At 39.8% G+C, this 17,719-nt stretch overlaps 2 protein-coding genes across 3 annotated transcripts; both read left to right on the plus strand.

The window, feature by feature from the left end:
- Positions 1-8,048: 8,048 nt before the first annotated feature.
- Positions 8,049-10,386, plus strand: LOC139552673 (protein ZNRD2-like). Its single transcript, XM_071364630.1, has 4 exons — positions 8,049-8,301; positions 8,774-8,925; positions 9,131-9,215; positions 9,527-10,386. Exons 1-4 carry the CDS (start codon positions 8,286-8,288, stop codon positions 9,970-9,972), a joined length of 699 nt encoding a protein of 232 aa, XP_071220731.1. The 5' UTR covers positions 8,049-8,285; the 3' UTR covers positions 9,973-10,386.
- A 149-nt stretch (positions 10,387-10,535) lies between these two features.
- LOC139552674 (leucine repeat adapter protein 25-like) lies at positions 10,536-13,679 on the plus strand. 2 transcript variants are annotated; one of them, XM_071364632.1, is made up of 3 exons: positions 10,536-11,433; positions 11,704-11,964; positions 12,336-13,679. In XM_071364632.1, the coding sequence occupies exons 2-3, from the start codon at positions 11,713-11,715 to the stop codon at positions 12,588-12,590; spliced, it is 507 nt and encodes a 168-aa protein (XP_071220733.1). In that variant the 5' UTR covers positions 10,536-11,433; positions 11,704-11,712; the 3' UTR covers positions 12,591-13,679. The 2 variants fall into 2 exon arrangements, with proteins under 2 accessions (XP_071220733.1, XP_071220732.1); XM_071364631.1 differs by having other exon boundaries at positions 10,536-11,964.
- The last annotated feature ends 4,040 nt before the right edge of the window (positions 13,680-17,719 follow it).

Here is a 17,719-nt window from a genome sequence, read left to right on the forward strand (position 1 = left end):
TGTCCTATTTCTGGACTTCTGTAAAGCCTTTGACACAATTGAACATGAATTTCTCTTTAGGTCTCTTAAACTTTTGGGATTTTGTGAAAATGTTAAAGTAATTAGCATGTTTTAGAAAGATATAAATAGTTCTGTGCTACTAAACCTTAATACTTCCAAAAGATTCAGTATCAACAGAAGTGTACGACAGGGATGCCCAATTTCGCCGTTTTTATTCATTTTGGTTGTGGATCTTCTATCTCTAGATATTCTGAATAATGCACATTTGTATGGCTTAACCATTTTTAACAAAGAAATCAAAATGTCCCAACTGGCTGATGATACTACTCTTTTCTTAAGAGACAAAGACCAGGTCGCCCATGCCCTTAATGCTATAACTGCATTTTCTATTGAATCAGGATTAATGCTGAATGTTTCTAAATGTGAAATCTTATGTTTATTTGACTCTGATGATAAATAAATTGAAAATATTCCTGTAAAAAGGACTGTGTTAAATATTTAGGAATACATCTGTCAAAAAACCACTTAGTCAGACAACATTTGAATTTCTCTCCTAAAATTAAGAGAACTAAAAATATATTTAATAATTGGCTACAAAGAGATCTTTCTATACTTGGGAGAGTACTTCTGTCCAAGGCAGAGGGACTGTCTCGTTTTGTGTACCCCTCATTATTGTTATGTGTAAAGCCAGCTACTTGTAAAGAGATCAATAAGACCTTTCTTGACTTCATCTGGAAAAATAAGTCTCACAAACTAAAAAAATCTGTCCTTTCTAACAAAAGAGCTGAAGGCGGTCTAGAAGTGTTGGATTTTGTTGACATAAATAACGCTTTCAAGATAAACTGGTTGAAAAAAATGTTTGATCGATACTGATTCAATATGGTATTTCATTCCAAATAATGTGTTTAATAAATTGGGAGGTCTTCAATTTTTACTGAAATGTAATTATATTCCTGAAAGATTACTTGCTAAATTGGCTAGGTTTCACCAACAAGCTTTAATGGCCTGGAAATATGTTTCCTGCATAATTTTTCCCCACATAAAGCTCTTTTGTGGAATAATTCAGACATAACTGTAAGGAATAAATTATTGTTCTACCCCAGCTGGCATGAGAGGAATATTGACTTTGTTCTTGATATTTTCGACAACAAGGGTAATATTCTCACATATGAACAATTTATAACATTGAAAGAGTTTCCAATACCTTTCAGAGAGTTTATTTCTGTGATCAAAGCCGTTTCCAGTGGTCTAACTACACTTATGAAAAGTTATCTTAATTTTGGGAATGATCACAAAGTTTATCCAGAACTCAGATTGGAAGGCGTGGGCTTACTTGAGAGATCTTGTTGTAATAACTATATAAGACAAATTCTTCATTCACAAATCCAACTTACACCAAGAGGAAAGTTTTTCTGGAACATGCTTATTCCTGACTTTGTCTGGAAAAATGCATGGTTAAGGCCTTACAAATACTGTATACCAAACAAAGTTAAGGAAGTGCACTTCAAAATTTTACATAAGATATATCCATGTAATTCTATGATTTCCAAATTTGTGGCTATTGATGATATCTGGGTTTTCTGTGAAAAAGAAGGTGAGAATCTGTGTTCTTGTTCTTTGAATGTAAATTTGTGTCAGAATTTTGGGAAAACCTTGCAAAGTACTTATTTACCATTATGAACACTGCCTATATTTTTAACATAAAATATATAATATGTTACTATTGCAATGATAACAAAACCACTGAAATTATTGTTATTTTTTTTTATTCTTGTTGCCAAATACTTTATACACAAACAAAGATTCCAAAATTCTATACCAAAATTACCAATTTTTCTGATTGAATTTAATTATCTTATTAAAACTTTAACCCTAGTGAATAACAACAAGAATAACATCTTCATTAATCATTATAATAAGATATTTTCAGAGTGAATATAATTGCACTTAAATTGTTTCTTTTTGTATTATTTTATTTGTATTTTTATTGATATTTTTTGCATGTTTGAGTATTGTTAATACCTGTGTTTTGTTTGCTAGACATGTTTGATGTAGCAATGTAAGTTGATTTTTGTATTATGATTTTTTTTTTTATTATAAAAAAAATATTATAATAATTACAAATTAAAATTTAAAAAATTTAAAGAACGAAATATTATTTTAGTGTTACGATGCTTTTTGGAAACCCAGCCCTGGATGACCAGATAGCTAGCAACGCACGTTTACATACACACAATAATACGATTATTGTGGATAGTCAGATTCATATACAATTTCGTTTAAAACGTTTACATGCTTTGCAAGAATAACTATTTCTCTAATAATACTGTTTACATGGACACATCTGAAATCAAGTTCCTGATTGGACTTTTGATAAATGCAGAAAATGTATAATAAAAGTTCTACCACAGTGATCACGTTATTTTTGACAAGTCTATTTGATTCTGAGTTCGGACATATAACGTTTGTATGTGAAAACTATTTCTAAGATGCATACTTTCAGTTTTTCCGATCTAATGAAAGTCACCCAGTAAAGTACTACTTGAGTAAAAGTCTAAGAGTATTTGGTTTTAAATATACTTAAGTATCAAAAGTAAATGTAAAATTAAGTCAAATTGTATTTTTCACATGCGCAGAATACAACAGGTTACTTACAAGCACTTAACCAACAATGCAATTTTAAGAAAATCCCTAAAAAAGTAAGAGATAAGAATAACAAATAATTAAAGAGCAGCAGTAAATAACAATAGAGGGGCTATATACAGGGGGTACCATTTCAGAGTCAATGTGCAGGGGGCACCAGTGTCTAGGTAATTGAGGTAATTATGTACGCGTAGGCAGAGTTATTAAAGTGGCTATGCATAGATAATAACAGAGAGTAGCAGCAGCGTGGGGGGGGGGGGGGACAATGCAAATAGTCTGGGTAGCCATTTGATTAGCTGTGCAGGAGTCTTATGGCTTGAGGTAGAAGCTGTTTAGAAGCCGCTTCGACCTAGACTTGGCGCTCCAGTACCGCTTGCCGTGCAGTAGCAGAGAGAACAGTCTATGACTAGGGTGGCTGGAGTCTTTGACGATTTTTAGGGCCTTCCTCTGACACCGCCTGGTATAGAGGTCCTGAATGGCAGGAAGCTTGGCCCTGGTGATGTACTGGGCCGTACGCACTACCCTCTGTAGTGTCTTGCGTTCGGAGGACGAGCAGATGCCATACCAGGCAATGATGCAACCCGTCACTATGCTCTCGATTGTGCAAATGTAGAACCTTTTGAGGATCTGAGGACCCATGCCAAATCTTTTCAGTCTCCTGAGGGGGAATAGGTTTTCACGACTGTCTTGGTGTGCTTGGCCCATGTTAGTTTGTTGGTGATGTAGATGCCAAGGAACTTGAAGCTCTCAACCTGCTCCACTACAGCCCCGTCAATGAGAATGGGGGCATGCTCGGTCCTCCTTTTCCTGTAGTCCACAATCATCTCCTTTGTCTTGATCACGTTGAGGGAGAGGTTGTTGTCCTTGCACCACACGGTCAGGTCTCTGACCTCCTCCGTATAGGCTGTCTCATCGTTGTCGGTGATCAGGCCTACCACTGTTGTGTCATCAGCAAACTTAATGATGGTGTTGAAGTAGTACCTGGCCGTGCAGTCATGAGTGAACAGGGAGTACAGGAGGGGACTGAGCACGCACCTCTGAGGGGCCGCCGTGTTTAGTATCAGCGTGGCGGATGTATTGTTACCTACCCTTAACACCCGGGGGCGGTCCATCAGGAAGTCCAGGATCCAGTTGGAGAGGGAGGTGTTTAGTCCCAGGGCCCTTAGCTTAGTGATGAACTTTGAGGGCACCATGGTGTTGAACGCTGAGCTGTAGTCAATGAATAGCATTCTCAAATAGGTGTTCCTTTTGTCCAGGTGGGAAAGGACAGTGTGGAGTGCAATAGAGATTGCATCATCGGTGGATCTGTTGGTGCGGTATGCAAATTGGAGTGGGTCTAGGGTTTCTGGGATAATGGTGTTGATGTGAGCCATGACCAGCCTTTCAAAGTATTTCATGGCTACAGATGTGAGTGCTATGGGTCGGTAGTCATTTAGATAGTTTACCTTATTGTCCTTGGGCATAGGGACTATGGTGGTCTGCTTGAAACATGTTGGTATTGCGGACTCAGACAGGGAAAGGTTGAAAATGTCAGTGAAGACACTTGCCTGTTGGTCAGCGCATGCTCAAAGTACACGTCCTGGTAATCCGTCTGGCCCAGCGACCTTGTCAATGTTGACCTGTTTAAAAGTCTTACTCACATCGGTTGCGGAGAGCGTGAACACACAGTCATCCGGAACAGCTGATGCTCTCATCCGTGTTTCATTGTTACTTGCCTCGAAGCGAGCATAGAAGTTATTTAGCTCGTCTGGTAGGCTTGTGTCACTGGGCAGCTCTCATCTGTGCTTCCCTTTGTAGTCTGTAATAGTTTGCAACCCTGCCACATCCGACGAGCGTCAGAGCCGATGTAGTATGATTCGATCTTAATCCTGTATTGACGCTTTGCCTGTTTGATGGTTTGTCGGAGGGCATAGCGGGATTTCTTATAAGCTTCAGGGTTAGAGTCCCGCTCCTTGAAAGCAGCAGCTCTAGCCTTTAGCTCAGTGCAAATGTTGCCTGTAATCCATGTCTTCTGGTTGGGGTATGTACATACAGTCACTGTGGGGACGATGTCCTCGATGCACTTATTGATGAAGCCAGTGACTGATGTGGTGTACTCCTCAATGCCATCGGAAGAATCCCAGAACATATTCCAGTCTGTGCTAGCAAAACAGGCCTGTAGTTTAGCATCTGCTTCATCTGACCACTTTTTTTATAGACCGAGTCACTGTGCTTCCTGTTTTAATTGTTGCTTGTAATCAGGAATCAGGAGGATAGAGTAGTGGTCAGATTTGCCAAATGGAGGGCGAGGGAGAGCTTTGTATGCATTTCTGTGTAATAGCTCAAATATAGATCAGTATCAAAAGTTAAATAATTAATAATTTTCAATTCCTGATATTAAGCAAACTAGATGACACAATTTTCTTTTTTTTCTTTTTATTATTTAGGGATAGCTAGGGGCACACTCAGACACCACTTACAAAAGAAGCATTTGCATTTAGTGAGTCCGCCAGATCAGAGGCAATATGACCAGGGACGTTCTCTTGATGAGTGTGTGAATTTTTCCTGTCCTGCTAAGCAGTACTTTTGGGTGTCAGGGAAAATGTATGGAGTAAAAAATACATTATTTTATCTAGTGAAGTAAAAGCAAAAGTTGTCAAAAAATAAATAGTAAAGTACAGATACACAAAAAACGACTTAAGTAGTACTATAAAGTATTTTTACTTAAGTTCTTTACACCACTGTGTGCATGTAAACGTAGGCTACTCAATGAAACTGCCATGAGGTGAATTGAAAGTGGCTCCTTTCAGCTCATTTGAGCTTGTTTTTGATACCATGTCTTGTTTTGTGGTGTTTTGACTGTCACATCTATGCTAATATGGCTAAAATGTGCTAGTTAGCTAGCTAGCTAACCAGCAACTGTAATAATGTATTTGAGAGACAAGTGCTCATTTTGCAAATGTATTTATCTTTTCAATAAACATTGGAGACGAAATACAGATAACATGTTTTTGACAACCTAAATTAACCAACCAACCCATCTATTGGTGGTGCAGTTAAACATTCTAATGCCTTGGGCTAAATCAGGGACACACAGAGGGTTTCTGGGTAGTCTTGAACAAATCTACTTTGAAACAAAAGTATACACCTTAAGCTATGGGCTTTAAAAATAAGGTACCTGTACAATGTCAGATATAGAGCTGAAATCTATTCAATATTAAGTTTGCATCGCAATATTACACTTTATATACATCACAGAAAACGGAAATATGCCAAAACCATTTGACATAGAAACACCGGATTTTCGGCAAAAAGTGTATTCATTATGAAATTATGAAAGAGATTAATAATGTTCCACCCATGAGGCCATTAGAGGACACTTTGGTCATTCCACTGCAGGAAATGGATCTATGACAACAACTAGCCATGACATATTGGGTCAATCTTCAAGGTCATAAGGTTACACAACCTACAAAAAAGGTGCTACTAGAGTGCTGGGAACATGAATGAAATCTAAATAGATGTTTTGGGTGGATAGGCAAAGGCATGGCGAGAGATGGGGTTGTTTTGGGAGGAGTTTAGCCCCTCTGTAGTTCTTCCTGCTATCCCACCTTGGTTGCTCCCTCAGCCAGTGATCTAGGGTAGCTTGAGACGGTAAGAGATGAGAGAGTAAGAACTGAGACGGTAAGAGCTGAGACGGTAAAAGCTGAGACGGTAAGAGCTGTTCAGGAAGGAGTGGATTCAGTTGTAAGTGAACATTTAAAAACTCAGTACTATCCTTTCTTTAATATATTCACAGATGGATCTAAGGACCCTAAAACAGGAAGGACTGGTGCAGCTTTTAGTATTACTGAGTTTAAAGTGGCTGTGACAAAAAGAGCAATGGATAATTTATCTGTATACACAATGGAGTTGCTGGCCATACTCTTGGCTGCAGAGTGGGTGGAGGAGGTGAGGCCAGACAGGGTACTCATCTGCTCTGACTCCTGTGCAGCACTCATTTGTGTATCGGAGCAGACAGGATGTATTGTATGAGGTTTTGCAGTCCTTGTATAGGGTGAGACAAATGGTGGTATTTGTGATGTTCCTCTGGGTACCAGCTCATGTGGGAGTAGAGGGGAATGAGGAGGTGGATGTTATCACCAAGCAGGCTCTCAAACATCCAAATGTTGAAATGGAGCTGTCAATCAGTGAAGCAGAAGCCAAGGGGTTAATAAGAACAGTGGTTAAAAACAAATGATATGAGTTTTGGAAAAAGGATGGAAAGGGAAGACAACAATATAAGATCCAGGAAAAGGTGGGGGCAGGGAGGTCCTCAGGTTAAGAGAGAAGGGAGGAAAGTGTAATTAAAAGGCTGAGACTGGGACACACGAGGCTCAACAGTACATAGAAATTGGTAGGAAAACATCCGACTGGGAGGTGGGATCACTGTCAGGAGGAGATGGAGACAGTGGAACATGTTCTATTTCAGTGCCAGCAATATGGGGGGGAAAGGGAGAGATTGTTATTAGATTTAAGGAGTAATGGGGTTGAAGAGCCAAGGGGATGTAGTATTTAATTGTGTTTTTCTTTATGGAGACGAGAATAATGGGTAGGATTTAGACCTTCCCTGTCTCTGGTCCACACTCCAGTCCAGTTGGTTGTGGTAATGAACCTTAAAGTTGGTTGCCATATAAAATCCACAGATGAAGAAGAAGATAGCGAGACTTTCGGGAACGCTTGCAAAGCAGACCAGGCTGGGGTTTGAGAAGTCAATGAGAGAAGTGAAACATTATTCCTTAGCGGTACATTTTCTCGAAATCTAAAGGCACAACCTAGATTCGAGACAATGTCGTATGTAGTTGAACATGTTATTAATCCAACCTCGTAAAAGTGACAAACTGACACGTTTTAATTTTTGTAAAAAACAACTTTATATTAAAGGAGTGCCTTTGATTTGATGGCCTGCACATGCGCAATCCGAAAGATTAGACCCGATGACGTTCCTGCGCATGAGTTAAGGTAGCCAACGTCGCCATGACATCGCCTACAAGAATGATCTTCATACTTTACCACAGATAGAACAATGAGACAGATATCTTACGGGATGTATAAATGTGAAGCATCCGCTTGGCGTTTCCACTCACTACCAAATATGGAAGTAGTGAGAGGAAGCGTATTTGACGGCAGTGGGAGAACATTCTGCTAATTTTCTCATTGATGAAACATTTGATTTCAATACAGGTTTCTGTTCCCAAAACTAGAATATGTTACAAACAGAGTTGACTATGTTTTGTAGACTTTACCCTTTGCCAAAGTAAAAAAAGAAGCATTGTTTAGGAGTGCAAAGGCGAAATGAGTCATTGCACACGCGCACTTCACAGAGTAGGCGTCCCCTAACGGAATAGATGCTAGAACGCGCCAATAGGATCTACCTAGCTCGTGTTTCTCTGCCCACCTCCTTGTTTGTTCCCGTTTAAAACGACGGGCTGTTGTCTATCTTGGTTTAGTTATAAAAATATATATTTCACTGTACTGTCTCTGAGCTAGCTAGCTATAGTCTTCCACTACGGCAGGTGGCAGTAGCAAACCTATAAGGCTACATTTCAAATTTAGTGCACGCATGTGTATATACATTTTTTGTAAAGCAACGGCGTGCAGCAACCACGGATAGCAGTGGAATCATGGCACTGAATGCAGGTAAATAAACCAGCTGCTTTCCTTAAATGCTTATGTTTTATTTTGGTAGGCTATCTCAAAAGTTTATTTTGCTAATTGTCTTTCAGAATGCCAGATTCTGACGTTTTTGGGAATTAAAGTTTTGACCGGAAGCCCAGTTTGACAGCTAGCTTGGTCAGCTAAGCCAGCTACAGTAACGTTAGCTGGCTAACGTTGGCCAACTAGTTGGTCTACCGGTGTCTCCAGTTTAGTTAGCACAAACTGACGTCGCATAACACTTGTTTGCTAACTAGCTACTGTTGGCTCACTATCGAACGTTAGATTATCATCACCTAGCTAGCTGATAAATTAACCAAAATCGACTAACGTAACGCGTTAAATTACTGTACTGTCAGTTTGATAAACTAGCTAGCTGCAAGCCAGCCGTGTCCATATGACTGAGTTCTGATAGCTTGAATGTCGGTTTCCTCACCCTCCACGGTTTTCTTGTCAGACGACGATGACTTCGAGTGGACACCCCCTTCAGAATCTGAGATGAAGGTTATTCATGCTCAGCGGGAACGACAGGACAAAATAAGCAAGCTCATGGGTGCCTACCTCCTCAAAGGCTACAAAATGTTAGGAGAATGCTGCGAGCAATGTGGGGTGAGTGGGGAATAATCCAGACCATCCCAGTTTATATATTTGCATCCTATTATATATTTACTGAGTGAGATCTATAGCTAAATATATTTACTCTGTAATGCTTTTTTAAACTGAAGGGATTGATTGGTCTTGTCTTTGGAGATTAATGAGCGTCTAAGTAGTATTTGGGCTTGAGTTTAATAATTGGTTGTTTGTGCCTGTCCAGACGATTCTCCTTCAGGACAAGCAGAAGAAGAACTACTGTGTTGCATGTCAGGAACTGGACTCTGACGTAGACAAGGACAACCCAGGTAAGAGTCTGTGCAGGGCTAGGTTCATTTATGTTATGACTGGGGGGGGAAGTTGCCTGACAACTCATCCTGAATTTAATTTAGCTGCTTTATTGATCACTCCATACAAAGAGAACACTTGTGGGTGTGACATTTGGCTGAAGCAATGTGGATTGGAAGTCAGGCTAGGAAATTAGTTTCCTGAGCTAACTCTGGGCCATGCTTATGACTAATCTAATATTAGTTTGCAACTGAACAAATAATTGTCTTGCGCCAACTAAACTTTTCTTCTCCTTTCCTTCTCTTTCCTGTTACTGTCCTCTCACACTCAGCCCTAAATGCCCAGGCTGCCCTGTCACAGGTCAGAGAGAGACAGCTAGCCTCTCAGCCTGTCCATCTGGACAATGGAGCCCCCTCCAGTGACACCCCCCTCTCCATCACAGGGCAGCCCCGACCAGAGCACTGCGAAGGAGCTGCGTCAGGACTGAGAGGACCCCTACCTCCACCAGCCAACCCCTCCCCTGCACTCACCGTGACCCCTAGCTTCCTCCCTACATCCACCCCATCCATTCAGCCAGTCCAGGTGGCAGCCCCCATAGTAGCCCCTGCACCTCACCCAGCCCTATCCAGTGCTGAGGATGCAGTGCTGCACAAGCTGCGGTGGGCTACACAGGAGCTCCAGCACTCAGCCTCAGTAGAGGCTAGTATCCAGCTGTGCAGCCTCATCCGCAGCTGCGCAGATTCACTGCGCAGCCTGAAAGAGCTTCACCAATCATGAGACTGAACTGATGGCAATTCTAAAAACAGAAACAAGGCATAAACACATGCTCACATAAGCAACACCGGAAGTTGTAGCAGCTTGATTCCCTTGCAAAGGTTTTTGTGGCAAATATGAACAGCTTCGCCTCAGCCGGTAAAGGTTCATGTAATAAACTTGGACAACTGTCTGTGTATGCATAGTTTGTATTTTGATTGCCTGACCTGTAGTGTAACATTTGTTTAAACATTGCTGTTACTTTTCATTTGAAGTCTTCTCTGGATTCATGGTGAAGTTTTGACACAAATTTGCATGGTGAGAATGGGCACCTCTGAGTGGTTGAATTTCTTTAAACTACATATAGTTGAGTGGGGTTTGACTGGTTGATATTAATGTACATCAATTGTTTATAAAAATCTGAATTTATCCACATTATTCATACTTTCTCTGTGCTTATTACTTCATTTTTAAACAAGTGGCCTTTGTTTTATGTGGCATACTACAATATAGTGACAGGGTGGTCATGTAATTGTATGGTGTTGTAGCAATCTATTTATACTAGAAGATGATATTTGTAATATTCAGTAGTGGGACTTTCCTACTTTTGAACAAATAGTGTTGGAGCAACTAAGGATGTTTTTGATAAGAGACTGGATAGATGCATAATGATATTTGCTGTGATGTAGTACTGAACGAATTTCAGTATGTGTGTTGTAAAAACTGTAATAGTGGATAATTTTTGATTTAGGAGTTGTAGTATAAATACAATTCAAGGCAACAAATACAATACAAGTGCCCCACGAATTGAGGAATCACGTGTGACGAACACAGTGTAATTTTGTAAATGCCGGATCTCTCTGGAAAGATGCACAATTCACCCAAGTTAAGTCGAACGCGTGCCAGTGCTGTCTGAGATCACGTGTGACGAAAGTAGGAATGTACTGATGGAGACAGATCCATAGTTCACTCCCCGATTTAATTCTGGGGGACAATTGGAATATTCAGTATTTCTGGATGGCAAGATTGGGTGGGAGTTTTCAGTGGTTTTGTCTTGAGGTTAGGCATTTGGAAATGGGTTAAGGTGAAGAATGTGGTATTGCTAGAATGAAATAAGACACCGGCCTCGACATATGATAATGTGGTTTTCCGGAATTATCGTTCCAAAGGACGTACTTATACTGTTTCCTCTATCCCCAAATATAGTGTGTTTTGGAAGCGGTGCAGCGCCTCGGTCTCGCTGCGATGAAGTGGGACGGGGAGGGGATATTATCCAGGGCGAGGTTGGCAGTTGAGACAGGAAAGCGTAGTGGGAAACAAAGCAAGGACATCAGAAATGAATTCATCTAGGTAACATTTGCATAGGCTTCCGTTATGTTTTCATTGTCAAAGCAGTTTTTCATCCACACTACGATGGATGCTGTGTGCATGGCGCCTCTATTGTGCTACTGAGGACTCGTTGGAAATACAATAACCGGACTGAAGGTGAAGCAACGTATTTTTATTGAACTATATATTCCCTCTACATTTGCGACATGTTCTGTTAAACGCTCATCATCGGTAGATTGCTGATCTGAGACAATAACGACTAGGCTATAGCCGACTTTTTTTTTTTTTAATCATCACATACTGTACTTGATAGTGGACTTCCGTTATTGAATCCGTATGTTCTTTATGATTTAATATTTCTGGCAATTATATGATAGCATATAATAAAACGCGCGGAGGTAAACAAATGTTTATACATTGATACAGAGGTATAAAATGAACGGGTTCCAGTCCAGTCCTCCTGAATGTCCGGACAGCGTCTGTTCAATCGAAGGACTACCCCCTTTGCCAAAAGGCCTCAGCGGCATCCTGAACTCCAGTGGTGGCTCATGGAGGGACATCAAAAAAGTATACAGTAAACTGACAAGCATTCAGGCCGACATTAGCAAGTCTACAGTGATCGATACTCTCCGCCGCAGCAAGCCTGCAAGTCTGGACGCAGGGCTCGCAGTGCTGCGCGAAGAAATGGTTGGACATTATTTTGTAATCAGTTGATTTAATTTTATTAGTATTTATTTTAGCCCTATGGCTAGTTTTCCAAGACTGTAAGAAATGTAAAAACATACTGACATTTGATAAACAACAAAAGCAAATAAAAAACACAAATACATACTATCATTTCTCACAGCTTTTTGTCTTTGATTATTGTCCGCAAATAACACACATCTAGAGAACATCCTGAAATAATAGGGTTATTTTATTTGTTTAATTTAATCAGCTGCTATTTCTGCTCAATTTACCTACATGTGTTATTGTTAATTTGTATTAAATTGACAACGTTTATATAGTTAATGTATGAGATTATTGACACAATTATCCTTTCCTGTTGTGTGTCCTAGGTAGGCCTCAGACAGTTGGACATGTCTCTGCACTGTCAGCTGTGGTCTCTCTATGAGTCCATCCAGGAGTACAAGGGAGCTTTTCAGGACATCTCCAACTCTCTGCTGTCAGAGAGCAGCATCACTACAGAAAATAGTTACTCTGAGGAAGAGGATGATTATGAAGACGAGGAGAACGATGGTGATAATGTACCTCAGAATCTACCTGGCACTTCACTGACTCTCCAGTCAACTCAGAACTCCCGGGACCAATGAATCAAAGAGTCTTTCCACATTTCCTTATAAACCAACTAATATTTTTCCTGTATTTACATAATATAATCTGTTTCCTGTTCTGTATAGCTGTTTTATTATTTATTATACTTGTACCCACCTAGCTAGGTTATTGGCAGAAGGACATTTTTAAACTGGTGTCATACTGATGAACCGTCTCCATTACACAAGGAGCTGACATTTTCAACAAAACCTTGTTACTATACAATCCTTCGTTAAAGAGACCTTGCTTGTTGATTTGGACTAATTGTGCATATCTTGAAAACAAAAGCCATATTTCAAATACCTGATCATTTATATGTATATACATAAACATATACATGTAAATGCCTTGTAATTTACTCCTTCATCGGAGTAAAACAATAGATTTTTCACTAAATATAATTTTCTTCTCTACAATTTTAAGATTGAATGTAAGCTTAGTCACGTAGTCACATACACACAATGCTGGTATTTCTCCTTTTTGTTTGTTGTGATGGGAAGTTTATGTATTGAGCTTTTTTAATATCTTGGCATAAAATAAAAAAATGCTATGGACAGGTTTGGAAAGGGGTAATTGACATACTCTAACCACTAGATGGCAACATTTGTTGTGACAGATATCAGCATCTGTTCCACATGTAGAAAACCTGAAAAATCTTGTTTCCCAAGGTGAAGTCAGAAAGCCCTTCAGTTCCAAAAAGTGTACTTTTGTTCCTGTGTTTCTGGCTCACGGCAAAGTATGCATATTGATAACTGTGGAAGTGTGCCTTTTTGATAACTGTGGAAGTGTGTCTTTTTGATAACCGTGGAAGCGAGCCTTTTTGATAACTGTGGAAGTGAGCCTTTTTGATAACTGTGGAAGCGAGCCTTTTTGATAACTGTGGAAGTGTGCCTTTTTGATAACTGTGGAAGTGAGCCTTTTTGATAACTGTGGAAGTGAGCCTTTTTGATAACTGTGGAAGTGAGCCTTTTTGATGGCCGTGGAAGTGTGCCTTTTTGCATCTAACTATTACTTACAGTATCTCACAGGAGAAGTTATGTGGATGCCATTGATATCATTGTTTAGCCCTTTAAAGTTATATGACTGTACTTTTGCATGTTTTTGATTCATGAGAGCACCACTCTGACTGTCTGGCCATTATAAACAAACCATTCCAGCCACACATGGACTTATTAGGTAATGATCCCTGTTCTCTCCCCAGGGTAGGAGGAGGAGTCCAGAACACAGTAGCTGTAAAACATTCAAATACCATCATAATGCATTCCTTACTAACGGAATTAGCCCTGAACATCTAGTGTTTCTACTTATTTAGTGGTTGAAATAGAATTTGAATAAAACATAAAAGTCTTGTTTAAACTTGAAACACCATAATGTTTTGTGTAAAGGAAGGTTAGAGGAATACAACCAGGACATCCCAGGTCATTTATCTTGCTAGCTTGCCATCATATTTAGTATAAAGGAAAGTTGTATGACAACACATCAACATCAAGCAATAATAGCAGAGGCTTATACCAGTAAGCCCGGCATATTGTTGTCTCCACATAGTTCCTTCCATTCTCTGCCCACTTCCATGTACATTACATAGACATTATGCCAGTATAACTAGAACGGAATAACTTCTGTAATTACAGTCTAATAAGTATATTAGTACACACAGAGTCAGTATGTTTTCTTTTAAGACAGAATCAAAAGTAATAGCAGCAAATACTAAGGTCAGGGCGGCAAGTGCACTCTTAGAAAGAAAGGTGCTGTCTAGAACCTAAAAGAGATATTAGGCTGTCCCCATAGCAGAACCCTTTGAAGAACCCTTTTTGTTTCCAGGTACAACCCTTTTGGTTCAATGTAGAACCCTTTAAACAGAGGGTTCTACATGGAACCCAAAATAGTTTTACCTGGTACCAAAAAGGGTTCTCGTATGGGGACAGTTGAAGAACCCTTTTGGAACCCTTTTTTCTAAGAGTGTACTGCTTAACACCTTAACTGGTGACGGGAATTACATGACATTTTTGTCCAACTGCTTACACACGTTTTCCAAACTGTCTCCTTTTTTCAAAACTCTACACACAATTCCCAAAACTGCACACACAAAATGCAAAATGCCTCACATCTCCTTCAAAATGTAACACTGCATTCAAAATGCCATAAACACATGTCAGAATGAAGCATTTGCATCAAATGGCAAACACTGCTTTCATAATAGTATATTTTTGGATATACCATGTAAACACTGTTGTTCTAAATCTAAAGCTCTTTGGCCTTTCATAGGCTTATATCTACATTTCAATACAATGTTCTACAGTGAAAGTAATCTGCTGAGAGGGGTAACAAGTACACTGTAAACACCAATGCAATGTAGAAACAGAAAATATTTATTAGGCCAAACATTACTGTTGTATACAGTAGCATACAACAAAACCATAAACATATGTAAACCAAATGTATATTCTTTACAATAGAGTAAAGAACACAATTGTGTGTGTGGGGTCCCGGGGGGACAGTCCAGGAATTGGTAGGGGGGGGGAAGTCACCAGTGCTAAGCTACGCTTCATCTCTTCTCCGGCCTGGGTCTGGCCACAATACTTCGTCCACATCACAAGATACGCTTTCTCTTGCCAAACATCGAGGGAAGTATCTCCTAGCATGGCGTATCCAACCTTGGACAGAGGCAACCTCTATGTCCCCATATGCGTCCTCCATTGCCTGGAGAAGCGGCATGCGGCATCGCATAGGGTTGGCGATCATACACTTTCCAGCGCCAGGCTGAGAATAATTCCTCTATGGGATTTAGAAAAGGTGAATATGGGGGTAGGTACAAAACTACAAATTGTGTATGGGTGGCAAACCAGTTTTGGACCAGAACAGCCCGGTGAAATCTAACATTGTCCCATAAAACCTCAAATCTAGCAGGCTCCTGATCTGGATCAGGGACAAGCATTGTGTAAATTGCATCCAGAAAAGTGAGCATATGGCCGGTGTTGTACGGACCCAGTGTGGCATTGTGATGAGGACCCCGTTTTGAGTGATGGCAGCACACATAGTTATATTACCCCCACGCTGTCCAGGGACATTGGTAATTGCCCTCTGTCCTATTAAATTTCTTCCGCGGCGCCTGGTTTTGGTAAGGTTGATGCCAACCTCATCCACATAAATAAATTCATGGCGAATTACATGGGCATCCAGCTCCAATACTCTCTGAATAAATATGGTATGTCTGAAGTACTGGAAGTAGTGTTGCATACATACCTCTACAAAGTCATGTCGCATATTCTTGACTCTGTCAGAGTTTCTCTCAAATGGCACCTTGTAAAGTTGTTTCATCGTCACTCGGTGCCATTGGAGGATGCGTTGTATGGTCGACAGGCTTACAGCATTGATGTTGTTAAATATGGTGTCATTATTCAAGATATGCTCTCTTATCTCTCGAATCCTAATTGCATTGTTGGCCAAAACCATATTTATAATTGCAGTCTCTTGTACATCTGTAAACAAGTGTTCTCGTCCTCCATGATGTCTTTGCCTTTCCACTCTGTACAGAATTCAAACACCGTATGTGTTCAGTATAGGAACTGTAAACAATGTACAAAAAAATGTAGTACAGCATGATAACCAACCTCATTCATTCAATGCAGTGCAGTAAATGGATGGCTTAGAGTTACAAATGTTTATGCAATACTATGCAGTCATACGTATTTGACAGTACATTACTGTAATGCTAAAATAGACATTAGATAGTTGCATACCTGTTCTCATTTCTGAAGGTTCGAATTATGGACGCCACTGTAAATCGACTCAAGTTGGGCTGGACTCTTAGTCCAGCCTCTCTCATGGTCAAACCGTGGTTGATCACATGATCAACAAGTGTTGCCCTAATCTCATCAGAGATGGCTCTCCTTCCTTCTCTTCTTTGCCATCGTCATCTTCTTCCTCTTCCTCTCCCTCCTACTCCTCTTGCTCTCTGTCCATTGTTGGCATCTATTGTTCAAAACAGGTAATCTGACCATTGACCTATTTATAGGCCTATACTACAGTAAAGCAGTGATTGGTTAGTGATCAGTTAAGCTATTAGTGTTTGCACATGTGAGGAGTGTGTGTGTGACCTGGTGAATAAGTGTAGCATTTTGATTGGTTGTGTTTGGAAAAGGAAAGCAAGTCACTTCCTGTTAGATTTTTGTGTTTTAGGTAGAGAATTGTGTGGTGTTTTGAAAAAAGTGTTTTATGCAATTGACAACTGAGTCAAAGGCTGAGAAATAGCTTATGGTTTTGGATATTTGGTGTGTAGTTTTGCACTTTGAGTGAGAGGTTTCAAAAACCGTGTGACATGAAAATATTTTGTGTGTAAGCAGTTGTAATAGATCACAACTCTACCCTTGAGCAAGCTACTTTACAGATCCACTAGCCACCAGGAAATGACTAATTGAAAACAGGAAGCCCCATACATGCCTCAGACATCCATTATCATTTTCCTAATAGCCACAGAGCAAGGCCACTTTTCTGCAACATTTGAAATATCTGAAATATTTTTACCATTGGTGGTCAGTTCCCATTTCAATAATTTTAATTTTATTTACTATTCATATAGCAACATAACATTAAAACAGGGGTGACAGCTTTTACATTCCTACTACATCACTGTCAGACTGATAAATGACAGACATTACTTCCATCCACTCAGCTGACAGCAGGATCTGTATCATCACGATGATGATGACACCCTGACATAATACAAATATTTCGAAGAGGGCAAATATTTTCCAGAGTGGTAAAACTTCTAACTTAATTTTTATCACAATGATTGGATTTGTTGGTATTTATTTGTACTGTTTAAATAGGCTATCTGTGTTGATGTCATCAGACATGTCATCAATTAGGCTAGCCTTTGCCTTCTTTGATCTTAAGAGGAGAAGGGCCTCAATCAATAACCTAATGATGATGGATCAAATTAAAACAATCCTTTCTTCACTCTTAGCAGAATCCTAAAGTTACTAAGCACTTATTTTCTATTAACCATGATAAGGGAGATATTCAATGTGATCTTTCAAGTAATACAGAACATTAAAACGGGTAAGAGCTTTTACATTCCTTTTAGAAAGTCCCATGTATTTCTATAAATAGGCCACACACAGCTGCA

Source organism: Salvelinus alpinus, chromosome 24 (genome assembly GCF_045679555.1).
Source record: "Salvelinus alpinus chromosome 24, SLU_Salpinus.1, whole genome shotgun sequence".
Lineage (NCBI taxonomy): Eukaryota > Metazoa > Chordata > Actinopteri > Salmoniformes > Salmonidae > Salvelinus > Salvelinus alpinus.

Excerpts from the sequence above, each read along its gene's own strand:
- LOC139552674 (XM_071364631.1), top strand. The coding sequence starts at position 11,713 with ATGAACGGGTTCCAGTCCAGTCCTCCTGAATGTCCGGACAGCGTCTGT. Across the intron at positions 11,965-12,335 it reads CAGTGCTGCGCGAAGAAATG|GTAGGCCTCAGACAGTTGGA; the intron begins GTTGGACATTAT and ends TGTGTGTCCTAG.
- LOC139552673 (XM_071364630.1), top strand. Across the intron at positions 8,926-9,130 it reads AATGCTGCGAGCAATGTGGG|ACGATTCTCCTTCAGGACAA; the intron begins GTGAGTGGGGAA and ends GTGCCTGTCCAG. Across the intron at positions 9,216-9,526 it reads CGTAGACAAGGACAACCCAG|CCCTAAATGCCCAGGCTGCC; the intron begins GTAAGAGTCTGT and ends TCTCACACTCAG.